We start from the raw sequence: 17,264 nt of genomic DNA, 5'->3' as shown, positions 1-17,264 counted from the left end.
CCGTGGGGCTCCGGACGCCACCGGCACGCGTGGCCGTGGGGTGTCTCCGGCCGGGAGGTCCCACGCAGTCGCCCCGCCGCTCCACCCGAGGCGGGGACGGCCCGGCCGCGACCCCCACGCAGCAGCCGGGGCGAGGCCCCGCGCCGCCCCGCGGGTGAGCAAGACCACAGTGCAGGGACTCCCCAGGAAGGGCGCCGTGGCCTTCGCGGCCGGTACCGGCGGGGGCCGCCCTCCCCCCCTGCCCCCGGGCGGGACCGCGGGGGAAAGGTCCTTCGTGGGAGTGAAGGGTCCCCCGCACCGCGGGGCCCGGGCTGCTTTAACGTGCCCATGTGCTCGGCGCGGCCTCCCCGGCCCCGCTGCCGCTTAAGGTGGCCCGTGGGGCCGGGCAGAGCCTCCCCCCACCCCCGGCAGGGCCGGGGTCCCGGTCACACGGTTCAGGGCAGGGGGCTCATGCCGGTCCCGCCGGGTCACCCCGCTGTCCCCCAGCCCGGGGCCAGGCAGGGGCCACCCCACTCGAGTCCACCTTAACGGGGGCCGGTGCTCCGGCGGTGTTTGTACACAGTGCGCACACCCCGCCTGCCCGCACCCTGCCCGCTCCCAGGGCCCGGGGGTCCCTCCTCTATCACACCCGACACCCCCAACTCCAGCCCAGCCTCGCGGGTGGGGGGAGCTGCAGCCCCACGCGGGCACCAGCCCTGCAGGAGCAGACCCGGGGACACCCCCAGCCGTGGCACCCCTGGACTGAGTTGGGGGACAGGAGCCAGTGACAGCGCAGGGACAGGGCTGGGATGCTCCGTTTATTGAGGTGATGCTGTGTGGCGCCCAGGGGGCAGCACCAAGGCACGGTGGCGCTGGGGGTACGCAGGGACCGCCCCCGGGTAAGCAGCACCACGGTTGGGAGGGCAGCAGCGGGTCCCTCAGACCTTGCCAGGGTCCTCCTTCAGCGTCACTGTCCGGTTGAACACCAGCTGGGGAGAGGCAGAGGGTTAGCACTGAGCCCCACAGTGGGCAGGGGGAGCTACCCAGCCCCCTCCCCAGGGCTCACCTTCCCCTCCTCGCTGTCAGGATCCACGGAGAAGTAGCCCAGTCGCTCAAACTGGAATTTGTCGAAGGGCCGTGCGGAGAGGACAGAGCTGTCGACCAGGGCGTTGCGGGCCACCCGCAGGGAATCCTGGCAGAGGGAGGCAGCTCAGCTGGCACCCCAGACCCCTCTCCCCCATCCCCAGCCCTGCTCCCCCCACCAGACATGGCAGGGCCCTGCCCAGGGAGGGTAGGGGTTGCATGGAAGTGGGTGGCTCCGGCATGGGTGCAAGGAGGGCCTCAGCTCCCCCTACCAGGCCTGTAAGCCCAGCTCCTGCTGCTACTCACAGGGTTGAGGTCACTCAGAAAGCCACCAGGTACCTCCGATGGGTCCTCAGGATTTTTGTGCAAAAACCTGCCAAAAGATGGAGTCTTGTCCCAAAACTGCCAGGCGAGGGGTCGTGGTGCCCCATGGCAGCTGTGGGGCAGCAGATCACGGGACCCTGCGGCAGAATCTTCACCACCAAAGAGCCGGGCAGACCACAGCAGAAGCGGCTGTTATGTGGCCAGGCTGCTGCTCTGGCAGCACCGAGTGGACGCCTGCACCTCTGCAGGAAACCGTGTACTCACAGCCGCTCGTAGAGCCGCACTTCACACACCAGCGGCTCCGACACCCAGTGGATGAAAGCTTTGGGCTTCTCTGCCACATCTGACTTGGTGCAGGTCACCTCCAGCTCAATCACATGCCCGCTGGCGTCCTGGGCGAGAGAAGACAAGCCGCCAAACGGCAGCCAGGCAGGGGTCAGGCAGCAGTCCCATCCCGCACGGCAGCCCTGGAGCCAAACCACCAGCCCCCCAGGTCAGGGCAACCTTGCTTGGTCATTTCCTGACATCTCACAGCCCAAGCTCATGTCACCTGTGCCCAGAGCCACTCACCTTGATGATGTTCTGGACAGCAATGATGTAGCCAGCATGGCGCAGCCCCACTGGCTGCCCAGGGGCCAAGCGCTTGTAGCCCTTATCCACCTCCTGCAAGAGAGTTCATGGCTGCACAAGGGGTCCCAGCACAGGCACTGGGTGCCCCCTCCAGCAGGTCTCTGTCCCCACAGCTGTGTCCCCTCACCCAGCCCAGCCATCCCAGGGATCCGTGCACTCAGGACTGTCTGAACTCCCGTGTTGCTGCGGAACATTCCCCAGCATACAGGCCACGTGTGAGCACTGTCGGTTGGATGCATCCCAGCCAGGCTGGGGGCATTTCCCCAGTGCCCATCAGAGCTTCTGGCATGTTTGGGAGTTGCAGTTGGGTGCCTGACACCCACCTGTGCCCCAGGCAGCACCAGTGCCACTCCCAGGCTCCCACTCCTGGAGCCACAGCTCCCAGGAGCGAGGGCCGTACAGCCTGGTGGGTCCAGCTCACCTCCCTGAAGTCTGTCTCCTCGATGTAGATGGTGGGCTGGAGGGGTACTTTGTGAAAACCTCGGCTCTCATCAGCTGGAAAGTTGGGCACAAGGACCTCAAGTGCCTGGGAAGAAAGAGGGGGTGAATGCTGACCTTAGGGAAACCCACTCCCACCCCAGCCCGTGGCAGTCTCACCTTCAGGGCAGGAAAGTTGGTGATGGTGACCTTGAGGGGCTCCAGGACGGCCATGGCACGGGGGGCCTGCTCGTTCAGCACTTCCCGCACACACGCCTCCAGCAGATGCGGCTCCATCGTTGCCTGGGCGACTGTCACACCGACCTGCAGGACAGCCTGCTGTCACCACACCAGCTGGAGGACGCATCCACCTGCCCCATCCCATCCTGTCCCCAGCACCGACCCGGGCACAGAAGTTGTTGATGGCCTCAGGGGGGAAGCCTCGCCGGCGCAGGGCTGTCAGAGTGAAGAGCCGCGGGTCATCCCAGTCCCTGAGAAAACACGGGTGTGACAGCCAGGTGTGACCCGGGCAGGACCCACCCTGGCTGCTGGCTTCACTCCTACCTCACAGCACCTGTCTCCACCAGCCGGATGATTTTCCTCTTGGAGACAACGGTGTAGAGCAGGTTCAGGCGCCCGTACTCCCACTGCACGGGGCAGTAGACATCGAGCGCATTGCACAGCCAGAAGTAGGAGGAACGTCTGCAAGGGAGGCACAGACACAGCCCCAAACCCCCCACAGCCTCTCAGAACTTTGGCAGCTGCTTCCCCGAGAGCTGCCAGCCCTGGGTCGTGCTGTGCATGGTGCTCACCTGGCCTGGAACTCCTTGGTGCAGAGGGAGTGGGTGATGTGCTCGATGGAGTCGCAGAGGCAGTGTGTGTAGTCATATGTGGGGTAAATGCACCTGCAAGGCAGACAGAGTCAGCGCTGGGGTGCTGCTCCCCTCCTGAGAGCGCTCCTGCTCCCAGGAGACACTGGCAAACCCCTGCCACATGTACTGGGATGCTGCAGACCCTCCGTACCACTTGTCTCCAGTGCGGTGGTGCGGAGTGAACTTGACACGGTAGGCGACAGGGTCCATCTTCCCATCCTCCATGATTAGCTTCATCCGCAGCGTGGCCTCCCCCTCCCCAAACTTGCCCTTGCGCATGTCCTGTGGAACAGGGGGAAGCTGTCAGCTCAGCTACAGACCCACGCCCCATGGGCACGCAGCCTGTCCCCAGCCAGGAGTACCTCAAAGAGCAGGAGCGACTCCTCCACAGGCCGGTCCCGCCATGGTGAGGGCGGTGGGTTGTGGCCTTTAATTTCCTCGACCTTCTGATGGCAGACATACGCATGGCCCCTGTGGGGGACACACATGGTCACCAGAGGTGAGCAGCTCATCCCCTCACAAGGAAGAGCCCCAGCCACGATGTGGGATATCCTCACTATCCCCACAGCATTGGCACCACCACAGAACACTCACCGGCGGATGAGCTCCAGGGCCCAGGTGTAGAGCTGGTCAAAGTAATCTGAGGCGTGGGTCACTGCATAAGGCTGATACCCTGTGTGGACATGGTGACAGAGCAGGTCGTAGCCATCCGCTTGGCCCAGCAGCAGGACTTGCATGCAGGGATGTCCCCAGCAGCGCCCGGCCTGATCCTGCCCGCCCTAGCCCGAGCTGTACCCAGCCACTCCACCATCTCCCGGATGGCTGTGAAGTACTTCTCCTCCTCCTTCTCGGGGTTGGTGTCGTCGTAGCGCAGGAAGCACACGCCACCATTGGCCTGGAGACAAGGGGACAGTGACTACCCGCTCCCCGAAGGAGGCAGGGGACACGGGGAGCTGCCAGTGGGGCCTTGGTGCTCCTCACCTTGGCGTAGCCGAAGTTGAAGTTGATGGCCTTGGCATGGCCGATGTGCAGGATCCCATTGGGCTCAGGAGGGAACCGTGTCCGCACCTGCAGGGGTGGTAGGGGACCCCTCTGTTGTGCGGCAGGAGACTCTTCCCACTCCCCAGCAGTGGGGGCAAGGACATGAGCCCCCTCTAAGCCCCCACGACCCTCTGTGCCAGCAGGGTGCCACCTCTTGCCAAGCCTCCTGTGAGTCCCCCTTGCCACCCCACCAGCCTGGCTGGAGCTTGGCACAGCAAAGCCACCCTCGCAGAGGACCACAGGGCTGGGGCCTCACCTGCCCACCCGTGACTGCTAGGTGCTGCTTCAGCAGAGCCATGGTGTTGGGTGTCACCACATAGCCCTCGGTCTTGTAGTTCTCTCCTGTGGGCAGAGGATGCTCAGGGCTGCAGCACTGCCCAAACTGAGCCGAGCCCAGCAGCCGGCAGGGAAGGACGAGGGGCCAGGCTGGTCCTCTGCAGCACAGAGGACTGGGACCGGGCACAGAGACCCACACATGGCAGCAGCTCCTCGCACTCACCTGGCTTGTGGAACTTGAGAGCTTCTCCCCGCAGCTGCTCCAGCAGTGACCGTGTCTCTGTGCCCACCTCACCTGCGAGGAGGAGGCGCTGAGCAAGGGCCAGACCACAGGGCTGGGGAAGCTGCCCGCAGGAAGACAGTCTCTTACCGTTCTCCACCACAGCCGCCTTCTGCTTCTCTGCTGGGGCTGGTCGGGCCTTCGCAGCCTGCAGAGACCAGCACAGCACCCTGAGTGCCCGGCCCTGGTGTGCACCTTCCCCTTCTGGCTCAGCCTGTTGCCCCCAGCCCTCCCTTGGACCCGTGCCCGTGGTGGCGGGTAGGCCCACAGCAGCTGTTTGGGATCCTGCCCAGACACTCCGCAGGGAAATGCATCCCAGTTCCCAGCCTCCCCCTCTGTATCACCTTTGGTTTCTTTTCCAGGTCAGCTTCTGTCTTTGGCCCCAGCAAATGCAGCACCTGGGAAACAGAGATGCAGACAGGAATAGAAAAAGCTCCCAGTGCTCCAAGGCCTGAAGGTGGCCCTGTGCAGCTGTCACACCCCTCACCTGCCTACACCTGCCCAGGACAGGCTGTCCCCAGTGCCAACCCTCCCACCGGACAGGTCAGCAGGTCCCACACCAGGCACAGCACCGAGAGGTGACACCACCAGACCTGCTGCACTCACACCTACCTGCAGGTCCACCTCGTTCTTGATGGTTTTCCCGTCTGCCCACCGCAGCCGGCTCCGTGCCTCCCCTGCACAAAGGGCACCTCGTGGGTGAGGGCCACAGCCCAGCCCTGGGGGCTTCAGCCACTGCCACTGAGGCAGGACACTGTGGCCAGCGGCTGGAGGTGGCCAGTGGCCCAGGTCTGTCCCTGGTGCAGGGCACCACAGGCAGCTGCCACCCACAGCCCTGCTCACACCGGGGACATCACGGGATGCGTCCCCTGCGTCAGGTGGGCTGCAGCACAGGGATGCTGCAGCTGGGGCCGGGGCAGCATACGGCAAAGGGCTCACTCTCGGGATCGGGGGGAGCAGGCAGTGCCAGGCAGGGGCTGCCCCATGCCCCACACTCACCCATCAGCAGCCCCATGTTGAAGCGGTAGCGCTCCGCCAGCAGCTCCGCTCGGTGCTCGCTGATCACAGCCTCCACCTGGGGAGCAAGACAGGGACATGGGGACAGGATAAAAAAGATTCATTCATGTTTCCCAGTTTGAATACTTTTGAAAATCCCTGGGCAAGAAATTCCAAAGTAAGAAAAAACATCCATTGATTGCTCTATCTCTGTATATTTCCATACACTTGACTGATGTTTGTTAAGTCTTATAATGGCCCAGGTTGGCCAAAGAGGTGTTGGATGCTCCATTCCTGGAGACATCCCAGGCCAGGCTGGACGGGGCTCTGAGCAACCTGAGCTGGTGAAGATGTCCCTGCTCATGGCAGGGGTGGCACTGGGGAAGCTGGGAAGGTCCCTTCAACCCAAACCATTCTGTGATTCTATGATTCAGCCCATCCCATCCCCACTCACCGCCTCCTCGATCTGCTCGGGGGTGACACACACCCCCACACCGCAGGCCTGCTCAAAATCTGCCGTGTCCAGGGGCTCCAGGGGGTGGGTCCTCACATACTCCAGGGCAGCTGTGGACAGATGAGGGGTGAGGAGCGGGGCCACCCCGTCCCTGCATGGGCCAGGGGCTCCCGGGGCCGCTCGGTACCGCTGAGCTGCAGGTCGGTGAGGATCTCCCTGCGGACGATGTAGCCGACGAGGAAGCCGAGGTGCTTCGGGTCCCTGAGGCGGGCGGCTGCATTGTACAGCAGCGTCCCGGTGGCTTTGTCCAGGGCCGGTCCCAGCGCGCTTCGAGCCTGCCACCGCCCCGGAGGAGCGTCAGGGCCGGCCCGGAGCCCCGGCGAACCGGCGGCCCCGGGACGGGGCGGGGAGGACAGTGTCAAGGGCGGAGGGAGTCGGGCTGGGCCGGGGGAGGAGGGACCGGGGTGGAGTTCTGAGGAGGGGGTGGGGTCCCGGGTGTGATGCCGCCGCACCGGGGACCGGGGAACTGGGGAGGCAGAGCGGGGCGGGGGGCGCGGCGGGCGCACCTGCAACACGGCCTGGCGGAGCAGCGCGCTGAGCGCCCCGTTGCGCAGCGTCTCGCGCGCTTTGGCCTCGCTGAGGCCGATGCCGATAAAAAGCCCCAGCGCCTCCTCCGCCTCCTCCGCTGCCATCGGTCCCACCGCCGCCGTCGCCATGCTGCTGCCGCCGCCACCGCCCGTCCGGGGGGCGGGGCCGCGCTCAGCCAATCGGAGTCGGGAGGGCGTGTCGACGGCACAGGTGAAACCAATCGGCAGTGAGTGAGGCTGGCCTCAGCCAATGGCATGAGAGAGCTCGGCTCCAGCTCCACGAATAGGCCCTCAGGAGGCGGGGCCAAGGGTGCTGCCGGTTGCATCATTTAAAGAGACCGGCGGCCGAGGCGGCCACGTGGGGGGCGTGGCTGGAGGCGGGGCCTGGGCAAGAGCAGGCTCCAGGCTCCGCCCCTCCAGGCGTGCCCCGCCCCGCGGATTTTGTCCTCGCCCGGCCGCCGTAGCCAGCCCGGCTGCACGCGCGTCCCCGTCTGTCGCCTGCTCCCCCGGTGTCCCCGGGACGCTCCGTGCCCCAGGGCCCTGAGGACACACAAGTCGTGGTGGTTGCCCCGTGTGTGCGGGGCCGGGCCAGCCCGGTGTCCTCCGGCTGCGCCACTCCCACGTCCCCGGCTCCCCCGGATCGGGGGTCCCTTCCAGACCGGTGTCCCCACAGATGACCCTCTGTCCCCCCCACTCCAATGTCTGGTTTCCCCAGCCCCGTGTGTGCGGGGCCGGGCCAGCCCGGTGTCCCTTTGTGTCCCCAGCCCAGCGCTCCACCCCAATTCCTGTTCTCTCATGTCCTCCCAGCTCTCCCAGGCTGTTGTTCCCCCCAGCCCTGGCTCCCCCAGCCCAGTGTCCCGTCACTCCCCCAGCCTGACGTCCTCTCCAGCCCAGCGTCCCCTGGCTCCCCCAACCCGGTGTCTCCCCAGCCTGGTGCTCTGACTCCCGCAACCCACCCGCATCTCCCCAGTGTCCCCCGGCTCCCCAGACCCCAGCAGCAGCAGGCACAAAGCGGTTGGGGAAGGAGGTTTATTGGCAACACATAGCAGGAGGAGGCACCGTCAGGTCCCACCAGTCAGAGCCACCCGGCACAGCCAGGCGAGGCAGGTTCTGGCTTCTCTGTGGGCAAGCAGGGCACAGTGCTTGTGTCACACAGCGCTGAGGGGACAGAGTGCTGCTACAGCAGAGCCGCTGCTATAGCAGAGCCACAGCTACAGCTTCCTCTGTGCACCAGACGCTGGCTCTGTCCCCTTAGTGGCCACCTGCTCCTTGCCTGCAGCCGGCAGAGGCTTCAGGCTATAGCGGGCGCAGATGTTGGTGCCCGAGACACTGCGGTACTCGCCCATCTCCGTACGAACGGCTTCGTTCTGAGTGATGGTGAGCAGGACCGGGACGGAGAGCGTCACCTCCTTCCGCAAGACCTGGATGCTGAGCGCTGTGCGCGGGGGGATCTTAGCGGGGAGCTGCACCTCCACGCGCTCCCGGCGGGTGCTGGATTCGCTGCGTCCTTTCTGCACCGTGAAGATGTTGGAGGCTTCCACGGTCAGCGTGAAGGCAAGCCCGGCTTTGAGGCTGGTGGCGTTGCTGAAGTGGAAGCTCTGCCAGAGCGTGGTGCTGTACTCCCGGCTGCTGCTGGCCGCCAGCACCTGCTCCGACTCCGTCTCATTCAGCCCCTCGATCTCATCCACCAGCACCTCCCGCTCTGCCTCCACACGCTTCTGCTCCCAGAGGAGACGCGCCGAGACCAGGGGCCGCCCCGGCTGCAGCGGGCGCAGGTGGGACAGCCGAGCCTGGAAGTTCAGCTCAGGTTTGTAGTCAGCGAGACGCTCGCCGGGCCATGCCAGGCAGTGCCACCCGCCCCGGCCGGGGTGCTGGTAGAGCAGCCAGACGCCTCGCTGCACCACGTGGGAGGCTACCCGGTCATTGAAGTACCCGTACGCCAAGTTGGTCTCCTCCGTCACCACCTTGAAGGCACCTTGGAAGTTGGGGTGCTCGTAGAGGGTGATCTGAGGGTCCCCTAGGTCGTGGTGCACCAGGCGCAGCGCCGAGAAGCTGTTGGGCCGCTCCACAGAGGGGTACTCACCCTCCTCAAAGACGTGCGGCTCCCCCTCGTACTTGGGGTCCGTGTAGGCGATCCAGGGCTGCCCCACCACCTTCAGGGAGGCGATGCAGTTCCCAAAGTCCAGCTCGTGCAGGTCAGGCACATCGCAGGTGAACTCCCGGCTCAGCCCCTCGAAGTCAGCGCGCTCATACACTGTGATCCGGTTCATGGTGCCGCGGGCGCCTGCCTCTGGAGGGCACAACCCACATCAAGTCCCTTCTTGTGGGTTCACCTGGGGGCCACAGGAAACCCGTGGGGGAAGCCTGGCCAGCAAAAAGACCCCCTGGCACCTCCTTATCCTGTCTTCTGCCTCTCCTTTGCCGTCTCTGTGCTCTCACCGTCTGTGCTGACCGTGCCCGACGCCAGCCCGCAGCCGTGCCGGTTACAAGGAGATGGCGGGGCCAGGACATGCCGCGGCACGACGCGAAGGTGATGACAGCACTCGCCCCCGTACCCGGCCCCGCTCCAGTGACGTGGAGCCAGCCAGGCCCCGCACAGCAGCCGCAACACCGGGGTGCGGGCTGGTCCCGCAGACCAGCCCTGCCGGAAAGTCCTGCTGCGCTCGGGGTGCGTGGCTCTTCAGCCCTAACGAGTCACCACCAATTATCACCCATGCTTCCGCCCTGCCCGCGCTAATTATGGTGTGAGTTGCCGGTGGGGCAGGAACTGCCAGCTCGGCCCGGTGGGGTGAGAGGGTGTTGTGGCGGGATGAGCCAGTGTCCCAAGACAAGCCCCTCCAGCACCCTGCTGTCCCCGGGCGCAGGATGCAGCCCTCCACTATGGCACTGCTGTGCCCCTGGCATGGCACTGCTGTGCCCCTGGCATGGCACTGTTGTCTCCCTGCCATGGCACTGCTGTCCCAGCCCTGCCAGAGGATGGCTGGGGCAAGGGGAGGTAATTCTTCCCCCTTGTCCCTCCACATACAGGCCATCCACAGACCTCCCAGGGTGGCCATGGTGCTGCAGGAGGGTGACAGGTGCCAGCACTGAGCATGGCTTGATGCTGACTCCCAGGCAGGACACAGGGGGGGCTGGCAGCCACAGCATGCTGGGAGCTTCCTCAGGGCACGGTGAGGGTCCCTCAGGGCATGGATCACAGCTGAGCCCCGTGGAACTGTCAGTGTGGGACACATGCCCCCCCCGCTGGCACCGGGCTCAGGCAGCTCAAAGCTCTGGGGCAGGTCGAGCCTCTGGCTTCTCCCAGCCCTGTGCCCAGGGTCTACCTTGTCCACCCTGTGCCCACAGTTCCCCAAAGCCTGAGGCTTTCCCTGCGGCACAGCATATGGGATGGGGAGCCCCAGAGCTGACATGAGCAGCCCCCGTGCCAAGCTGGGGACAGTCGGGGCTCACACATCTCTGGGCTGAAACCTGCCCCTTGGGGCCAGTCAGGGCTGGGGGAGCCCCAGTGGCATGGGGTGCCCCATCCTGGCTGTGTGGGGTGTGCCCATCCCATGGGGGAATGTGAGTGTGGGGTACAGCCTGCGGGCACCTGCATCCTGCCATGGAGGGGGATGGAGACCCTGCTGCTCTGGGAGCCTGTTCTCCCCGAGACATTTCAAGAGAGGAACCCAGGTGTCCCCACATCCCTGAGCACTGTGTCCCCCCCAGAGCCTTGTCCCCTGCAGGCAGGTGCCACCCCACACCTCTCCACCGCCAGTGCCCCCGTCCCCCGCCTTCAGTGCCGGGGTTGCCAGGGTCTCCCAGTTTATTGCCAGATGTCGGGGCGGTCGGGGTTACACCAGACAAACGCTACAGGAAGCGGTTAGTGAGTGGGGGGGCTGCGGGAGCCGTGGGTGGGGGCCAGGGAGGGGCTGTCTTGCTCGCTCCCCCATCCCGCAGCCTCCCCGCCAGCCCCCGGGCTGCCGCGCTCCCCCCGCGCCGGGGACCCCTCCCCGCAGCCGCCCCGGCCCCGCGGCCCCCAGCAACCCCCCACCTTGCCTTCGTGCACCCCCTGCAGTGGGGCTGGCGGGCCGGGGCGGCGCGGGGGGCAGGGGACAGCGTGGGTGGGAGGCGGTGCTGGCATTATTGCTATGGCAGGCGGGAGCAGCGCGACCCTCCCCACACTCAGATCACAGTCTCAAAGAGCGTCGCCTTCTCCTTGGGAGGCTCCGGGGCCAGCAGCTTGGCTTCTGCCTCGGGCGTCAGGTACTCCAGGTGGTGGTGGCCCCAGATCGGAGTGGTCAGGAGCTGCCAGCGCTGCGGGGACACCGTGTCAGCACCCAGGGCTGGCAGCACCAGGGACTGCCTGGACCCAGCCTGGTGCATCCCCCCAGTGCACAGGGAACAGAGGGAGATTTGGGTGGGGATAGAGGTGAGACTGGGACAGGGAAGGGATTGAAATGGGATCGAGAGAGGGAGAGAGACAGCATAGGGACGGCGATAAAATGGGGACAGGGATGGGACTGAGAGGGTGATGGGATTAAGACAGTGATGTCAGCAGGGATGGGATTTGGGTGAGGCTGGCAGTGGGATGGGGACAGGATTCTGGTGGGAATGAGAGTGATGAGGACAGGAATGGGACTTGGTTGGGGTTGGCGGTGAGAGTAGGATGGGGAAGGGATTGACATAAGATTGAGAGAGGGACAGGGATTGCATGGGATGGGATTGAGACAGTGATGACCAGGACAGGATTTAGCTGGAAGTGAGGGAGACAAGGATAGGGATGGGGACAGGGACGGGATTTGGCTGGGGATGGGTCTGAGAGGGCAATGTGGACAGCAGTGGGATATGGCTGGGGATGGGAGTGGGATGGGACCAAGACGGGGACAGGGACAAGGGTGGCTGGGATGGGGCAGGGACGGCAGGAGGGTGCCCGCCACGCTGCCCTCACCTCGCGCAGGGAGCCTTTGCAGCGCAGGAGCTTGTAGAGGACGGTGCAGGGGATGCAGAGCATGGAGGAGAGCGCCAGGACCCAGCCGATGGCGTCCCCCCACCACGGGTACACGTACGTCTTGTTGTAGGTCAGCGGCTTGTAGTTCACCACGTGGAACACGAAGATGCCCTGGGTGGAGAGAGGGGAGTGAGGTCTCGTGGGGCAGGGGGCTGGTGGCCCCAGACCACCCACCCAAGCATGTCACCCCATGGCACTGCCACCCGTCACCCCATGGCTGCTGTGCCTGGAGCAGCCGCCTGGGGGAGCCCGGTGGCTGTGACATGGGGAGACGCCAGCACACGCGTGTCCCCCACTCACCACGCAGACCAGCGGTGTCACCAGGGCCCAGCACCACTTCATGAAGGGCAGGGGCCGGTAGCCAATCATACGGGCCACGTCGTCCATGAAGCGGTCAGCGCCTGTGGGGAGAGGGGCGTCAGCTGGGCGCCCCGTGGCACCCATGTCCCTTTGTGTCCCCCCTGTGTCCCCTGGCCTCACCGTAGACCCAGGCGATGACCACGCACTCCCAGAAGGCCTGCCACAGCAGCGTGATCCCACTGGCCGAGTAGTTGTCAAAGAGCTGGAACACGTACATGCCACCCTGCCGGGACAGTGCTTGTCACTGGGGCTGTGCTGGCACAGACACCTCCACGCTGGCACAGCCCTGGTGCCCCCCCAGCATGGACAGCCCATACGTTGTGGGCACCCTGTGCTCCCACAGCACCCCCAGCCATGGGCACCCCAGCCCCGTGCAGCCCCCAGCCCACACCAGACCTCCGTGGGAGGGGACATCCCAGGGTCAGGTGCGGGTGCCCGGCATGGGGCCTGTGTCCCTGCCGCGTCCCCCACCTGCGTGACCATGGAGAGGTCGATGAGGCAGCAGACGACACAGCAGAGTGCGGCGGTGATCTCGCGGCGCAGCGAGCCAGCCCCTGGCTGGGGGAACAGGTCCAGGATGCCCGTGATGAAACCCTCCACGCCGACAAACTGCAGGAGAGAGCAGGGCTCAGCGAGGGATGTGTCACCCTGTCCTATCCCCATCCCCCTGCGTGCACTGCACCTGGCTGTCCAGCCCCAGCACAAGGAGCATGACGAAGAAGAGTGTGGCCCAGAGCGGGGACAAGGGCATCAGCGTCACAGCTTTGGGGTAGGCGATGAAAGCCAGTCCAGGGCCTGTGGGAGAGCGAGCTTGGCAGTGCCACCACGCTGGGGGACACAGGGGACATGGCACTGCACCGCTCAGCACTCACCAGACTCAGCGACCTTGGAGATGTCCACGCCTTGCTCAGAGGCCATGAAGCCCAGCACGGAGAAGACAACAAAGCCAGAGAAGAAGCTGGTGGAGCTGTTGATCACGGCCAGGATGTAGGCGTCCCTGCAGGCAGAGCGGGTCAGGGGGTGTTGGGGAGACCCAGGGGGGCGTCCCGCAGCCAGCACGGCCCTACCTGTAGCAGTTGTTGTGGAAGCGGTTGTAGCTGCCCAGTGCGGTCAGGGCACCCAGCCCGATGGCATAGGAGAAGAAGATCTGGGTGCCAGCATCGATCCAGACCTGGAGCACGAGGAGGGTGTTGGGGGTGGGGAGGGTGCTGGGAGGTGCCCAGTGCTCACCCCGCTCCTGCTGCCCCCGCTGCCCTCACCTGCGCCTCGGCCAGCTTGGACCAGTCGGGTTTCAGGTAATAGACGATGCCACCCAGTGCTCCAGGCAGCGTCACCCCATGGACCAGCAGCAGGATGAGGACCACATAGGGGAAGAGCGCCGTGAAGTAGACAATCTATGGGGGAGCATGTGCCGGTGAGACCCCCCAGGCCAGGGCTGGGGCTCTCCATCACGCACCACTGGTGTCCCAGTGGGGCCAGGACTTGGGGGTGTCCTCAGTGGCTGGTGGCACCTCCCAGACAGATGTGGGACAAGGGGTCCTGCACCCCTGAAGGCTGCGGCACAGGCGGGCAGGAGCTGGCAGTGCCGTGTACCGCAGTCCCATCCCCACACACCAGCGGTCCCGACCTGTATCCCCCCCCACCATCACCTTCCCTGTTGATTTGACTCCCTTCCAGATGCAGAAGTAGACAATGACCCAGGTGGTGACCAAGCAGAGGATCATCTGCCAGTTCATCTCCCCCGGCTCGCTGAGGTCCCCCGAGAGCCGCAGCACCTTGTTTCTGCAGAGCAGAGCCATGCTGAGCGCCGGCACGACCCCCTGGGCCTGCACAGCTCCCCCAGCCCCACACTCACTCCCAAAACTCAATGACGGGTGAGCGCTTGTTGGCCAGGTCAGCACAGGTCAAGTTGGAGGACCCGATGACGGCGCTGGCATTGGCGGTGATGTTTTGGCAGAGCTCAAGGTGGAAGAGCTCGGTGCACTGGTCGGTGTTCCAGGAGTGGCCACAGGTGGCCCAGGGCAGGGTGTCCGTCAGTGAGTGCACCAGGTAGAAGAGCCCCCACACCAGGATCATGATGTAGTAGGAGTTGCAGAAGAAGACGATCACCATAGAGGCCAGGCCCAGACCTGTGGCACGGGGAGATCAGAGCCCACGGGCACCCATGGGTGCCAGGCAGCCCCCGGGGGAGCTGGCACAGTGGGGGAGCCGACAGCTTAGGGTGGGATGGGGGCTGCTGACAGGGACAGGGCAGGACGTGGGGTGTTGGTAGGGACGCAGGGAGCCGGCAGCCCAGGGTAGGATGGGGGAAGCCAGCAGGGACAGGATGGGACCGGATAAGCTGACAGCCATGGGTAGGATGGGGTGGGGACAGCCGGCAGCATCACGCAGGGCAGGGGTGACAGGGGGGAGTTTGTGGGGCACAGCACAGGGAAGCCAGCATGACGCTGCCGCGGTGGGGATCCGGCAGCCCCCGGGGAAGCCAGCAGCAGGCAGGGAAGCCGGCAGCACGTAGGCAGGGAGGGAGCCCCGGGGGCAGATGGGGACAGGCACGGCAGCGCAGGGTGGCACAGGGCACGGGTGCAGGCAACTGCCACCCTTGGCCAGGGTGCAGGGAGGCAGCGGGACAGGGAACAAGGTGCATGGGAGCGGGCAGGGCGTGGGCAGGGCGCCGGCAGGCTGCAGGCAGACGCTGCCTCGGGCAGGGTGCCGGCAGGGTGCTGCCAGCCCCGTGCAGGGTGCTGGGGGGGCCCCTGGCAGGGTGCTGGGGCCACGGGCAGGCTGCAAGAGGCCATGGGCAGGGCGCAGGCAGGGCGCAGGCAGAGCGCAGGCAGGGCGCAGGCAGGGTGCGGCGTTACCCTTGAAGAGGGGGGCGATGTTCCAGGCAGCGATGCCCCCCTGCTTCATGAACTGCCCCAGGGCCACCTCCAAGAAGAAGACAGGGATGCCGCCCACGAAGACGATGAGCAGGTAGGGGATGAGGAAGACGCCTGGGGCAAGGGGGGGCGACACGGGGCAAGTTCAGCCGCCGTCGCCCCCCCCGGCCCCCCCTTCCCTCCCCGCACCGCCCGCCTGGGCGCAGCGAATGGCGAAGGCGCCTCTGCGCCCTCCCCTCGTCGCCGATGTAGGTCAGGGCAGGCAGGTGGCAGGGGACCCCCCACGGACCCTCATCCCGGTGGGTGACACCAGACACCCGTGGAGTGGCTCACGAGCCCCAGAGGTGTCTCCTTGCCCTGGGAAGGCACGGGGTGGGCTGACCCTCTGTGGGGTGACCCCCTCACATACAGTGGAGTGGAAAATGGGGTGCTCCAGTGTACCGTGGGGTACTTCCCTACACTGTTGCGCACCCCCTGCGTGGGGCAGGCACGGGGCTCACCTCCACCGTTCTTGTAGCACAGGTAGGGGAAGCGCCAGACGTTGCCCAGCCCCACGGCAAAACCCACGCAGGACATGATGAAATCCATCTGCCGGGTCCATGTCTCCCGCTCGGGTGCAGCCGCTTTCGGGGGGCCGGGGGGTCCCACCAGTGGCGCCGTCACCGCCCGCTCCTCGCCCGCCGTGGGGGGCTCCGTGCCCTCCGCCTCCCCGCGGGCCTCTGCTGAGACGGGGGGGGGGGGGCCCACGCTGCCGTCACGCGCGTCCGCGGGGGTGCAGAGGGTGGGGGGGAAAAGCGCGGGGGGACTGGTCCCCCCGCGCTTCACCCCCATCCGCGCGCCCCACTCCGCGCGTGGGTGCGTGACGTCAGATGTCAGGCCGGTGCGTGACGTCACAATGCAGAGCAGTGACTCACCCCGCGGCGGCAGGAGGGGGCGCAACGCGGTCGCGCGTGGCCGTGGGTGTCCCCGTTCTGCCCCCCCGCACCCTCATCCTTCCCCGGTGCTCCCCGCTTACCGGAGCCCGCGGGGGCAGCGGCGGCGGCGGCGGTGGCGGTGGCGTCGCGTCTCGGGGCGGCGGGCGGCTGCGGGGCGGCCGTGTCGGCGGGGACGGGGGTCATGTCGCGGGGGGCCGGGGAGCGGGGGCGGGTCGGGGGCGGCTCCGTGGCCGGGGGGGGCTCAGAAGCAATCCACGAAGCACTTGAAGGTGAGTCGGAAGAACCTCATTGAGGGCGGCGGGGCGCGGCGGGGCGGGCCGGGCCGGGCGGGCGGCTCAGAGCCGGGCTGCGGGGCCGGCGCCGCGCGGCCGCTCCGGGGCTCTCTGCGCCTCGGCACCGGGCGGCGGCGGAGGCAGCGACCGGCCGCACCGCCCCCCGAGCCCCATTGGACGCGCCGCCCGCCCGCGGCTTGACGGGACTTGCAGTCCCGCCGCAACCGTCACCGGCAGCGGGGGGCGAGACGGGGGCAGCGGGGCAGAGAGCGCACGGCAGGGAACCAAGAGACGGGGCACAGCAGGGAACGGGGCGTCACCGGGGATACCCCAGTCACTGGGGACACTGGGCGAGAAGGCACAGCGCGGACAGAGGAGTAGGGGGCGCTCCAGCGGGCACTCGCAGCTCTGGCACACCAGCCCGCACCGGGACACACCGGGCGGTGAGGCACCGGGACTCGCAGTCCTGGCGCTGGTGCGCCAGGGGACACCGGGCACCGGGACGGGCAGTCCTGCCCACCAGCACGGGGGCACACCGGGCACTGTGGTGGCAGGACTGCACTGGGTGACACTGGGCAACGGGGTGCAGCAGGGAGTCCACACACCAAGGTGCATCGGGGGACAGCAGGGAGTACCGGGGAACACTGGGTACACCCGGCAGCAGGGAACACTGAGAGACACCCAGCACTGAGGGACATCAGGGGACAGTGGACACCAAGGCACATCAGGGGCATCCTGCGGGGACAGGGAGCTGCAGGGTGCACTGCCAAGGGACCTGAGAGGGACAGTGGACTTCAAGGAGCACTTGGGGACATGGACCTGTAGAGTGCCCCAGCACACCAGGGGACAGAGGGCACAAGGGCACCGGGGACAACAGGGTGCTGGGGGACAT

The 17,264-nt window shown here is 66.5% G+C and overlaps 3 protein-coding genes across 4 annotated transcripts; all 3 read right to left on the bottom strand.

Annotated features, from left to right (window-relative positions):
- Positions 1-776: 776 nt before the first annotated feature.
- On the bottom strand, positions 777-7,100 carry QARS1 (glutaminyl-tRNA synthetase 1). The gene is made up of 24 exons (XM_065845565.2): positions 6,919-7,100; positions 6,540-6,687; positions 6,353-6,462; positions 5,902-5,977; positions 5,515-5,579; positions 5,247-5,300; positions 4,993-5,050; positions 4,846-4,917; positions 4,603-4,688; positions 4,287-4,373; positions 4,101-4,200; positions 3,900-3,978; positions 3,668-3,776; positions 3,457-3,587; positions 3,246-3,338; positions 2,998-3,135; positions 2,837-2,924; positions 2,614-2,757; positions 2,438-2,542; positions 1,957-2,049; positions 1,651-1,778; positions 1,369-1,435; positions 1,046-1,171; positions 777-968 (listed from the first exon to the last, which is right to left on the bottom strand). Exons 1-24 carry the CDS (start codon positions 7,066-7,068, stop codon positions 918-920), a joined length of 2,358 nt encoding a protein of 785 aa, XP_065701637.1. The 5' UTR covers positions 7,069-7,100; the 3' UTR covers positions 777-917.
- An 861-nt stretch (positions 7,101-7,961) lies between these two features.
- Positions 7,962-10,655, bottom strand: LOC136105573 (epidermal differentiation-specific protein-like). The gene has a single exon (XM_065845189.2). The coding sequence runs from the start codon at positions 9,207-9,209 to the stop codon at positions 8,151-8,153; it is 1,059 nt and encodes a 352-aa protein (XP_065701261.1). The 5' UTR covers positions 9,210-10,655; the 3' UTR covers positions 7,962-8,150.
- Positions 10,656-10,726: 71 nt separating this feature from the next.
- On the bottom strand, positions 10,727-16,450 carry SLC6A8 (solute carrier family 6 member 8). 2 transcript variants are annotated; one of them, XM_065845677.2, is made up of 14 exons: positions 16,181-16,450; positions 15,666-15,887; positions 15,148-15,279; positions 14,145-14,418; positions 13,939-14,071; positions 13,549-13,683; positions 13,357-13,460; positions 13,162-13,286; positions 12,972-13,084; positions 12,761-12,898; positions 12,410-12,512; positions 12,230-12,330; positions 11,870-12,040; positions 10,727-11,235 (listed from the first exon to the last, which is right to left on the bottom strand). In XM_065845677.2, exons 1-14 carry the CDS (start codon positions 16,281-16,283, stop codon positions 11,104-11,106), a joined length of 1,986 nt encoding a protein of 661 aa, XP_065701749.1. In that variant the 5' UTR covers positions 16,284-16,450; the 3' UTR covers positions 10,727-11,103. The 2 variants fall into 2 exon arrangements, with proteins under 2 accessions (XP_065701749.1, XP_065701750.1); XM_065845678.2 differs by having other exon boundaries at positions 15,666-15,884.
- Positions 16,451-17,264: the final 814 nt, after the last annotated feature.

This window comes from Patagioenas fasciata, chromosome 10 (genome assembly GCF_037038585.1).
Source record: "Patagioenas fasciata isolate bPatFas1 chromosome 10, bPatFas1.hap1, whole genome shotgun sequence".
NCBI classification, from domain to species: Eukaryota; Metazoa; Chordata; class Aves; order Columbiformes; family Columbidae; genus Patagioenas; species Patagioenas fasciata.
Note: the sequence above shows the minus strand (reverse complement) of the source record. Positions and strands in the feature narration are given on the sequence as shown.

Excerpts from the sequence above, each read along its gene's own strand:
- LOC136105573 (XM_065845189.2), bottom strand. The coding sequence starts at position 9,209 with ATGAACCGGATCACAGTGTATGAGCGCGCTGACTTCGAGGGGCTGAGC.
- QARS1 (XM_065845565.2), bottom strand. The coding sequence starts at position 7,068 with ATGGCGACGGCGGCGGTGGGACCGATGGCAGCGGAGGAGGCGGAGGAG. Across the intron at positions 2,758-2,836 it reads TCAACAACTTCTGTGCCCGG|GTCGGTGTGACAGTCGCCCA; the intron begins GTCGGTGCTGGG and ends GCTGTCCTGCAG. Across the intron at positions 1,779-1,956 it reads CTGTCCAGAACATCATCAAG|GACGCCAGCGGGCATGTGAT; the intron begins GTGAGTGGCTCT and ends TCTCTCGCCCAG.
- SLC6A8 (XM_065845677.2), bottom strand. The coding sequence starts at position 16,283 with ATGACCCCCGTCCCCGCCGACACGGCCGCCCCGCAGCCGCCCGCCGCC. Across the intron at positions 15,888-16,180 it reads CGCTGCCCCCGCGGGCTCCG|CAGAGGCCCGCGGGGAGGCG; the intron begins GTAAGCGGGGAG and ends CCCCCGTCTCAG. Across the intron at positions 12,041-12,229 it reads TGACACCGCTGGTCTGCGTG|GGCATCTTCGTGTTCCACGT; the intron begins GTGAGTGGGGGA and ends CTCTCCACCCAG.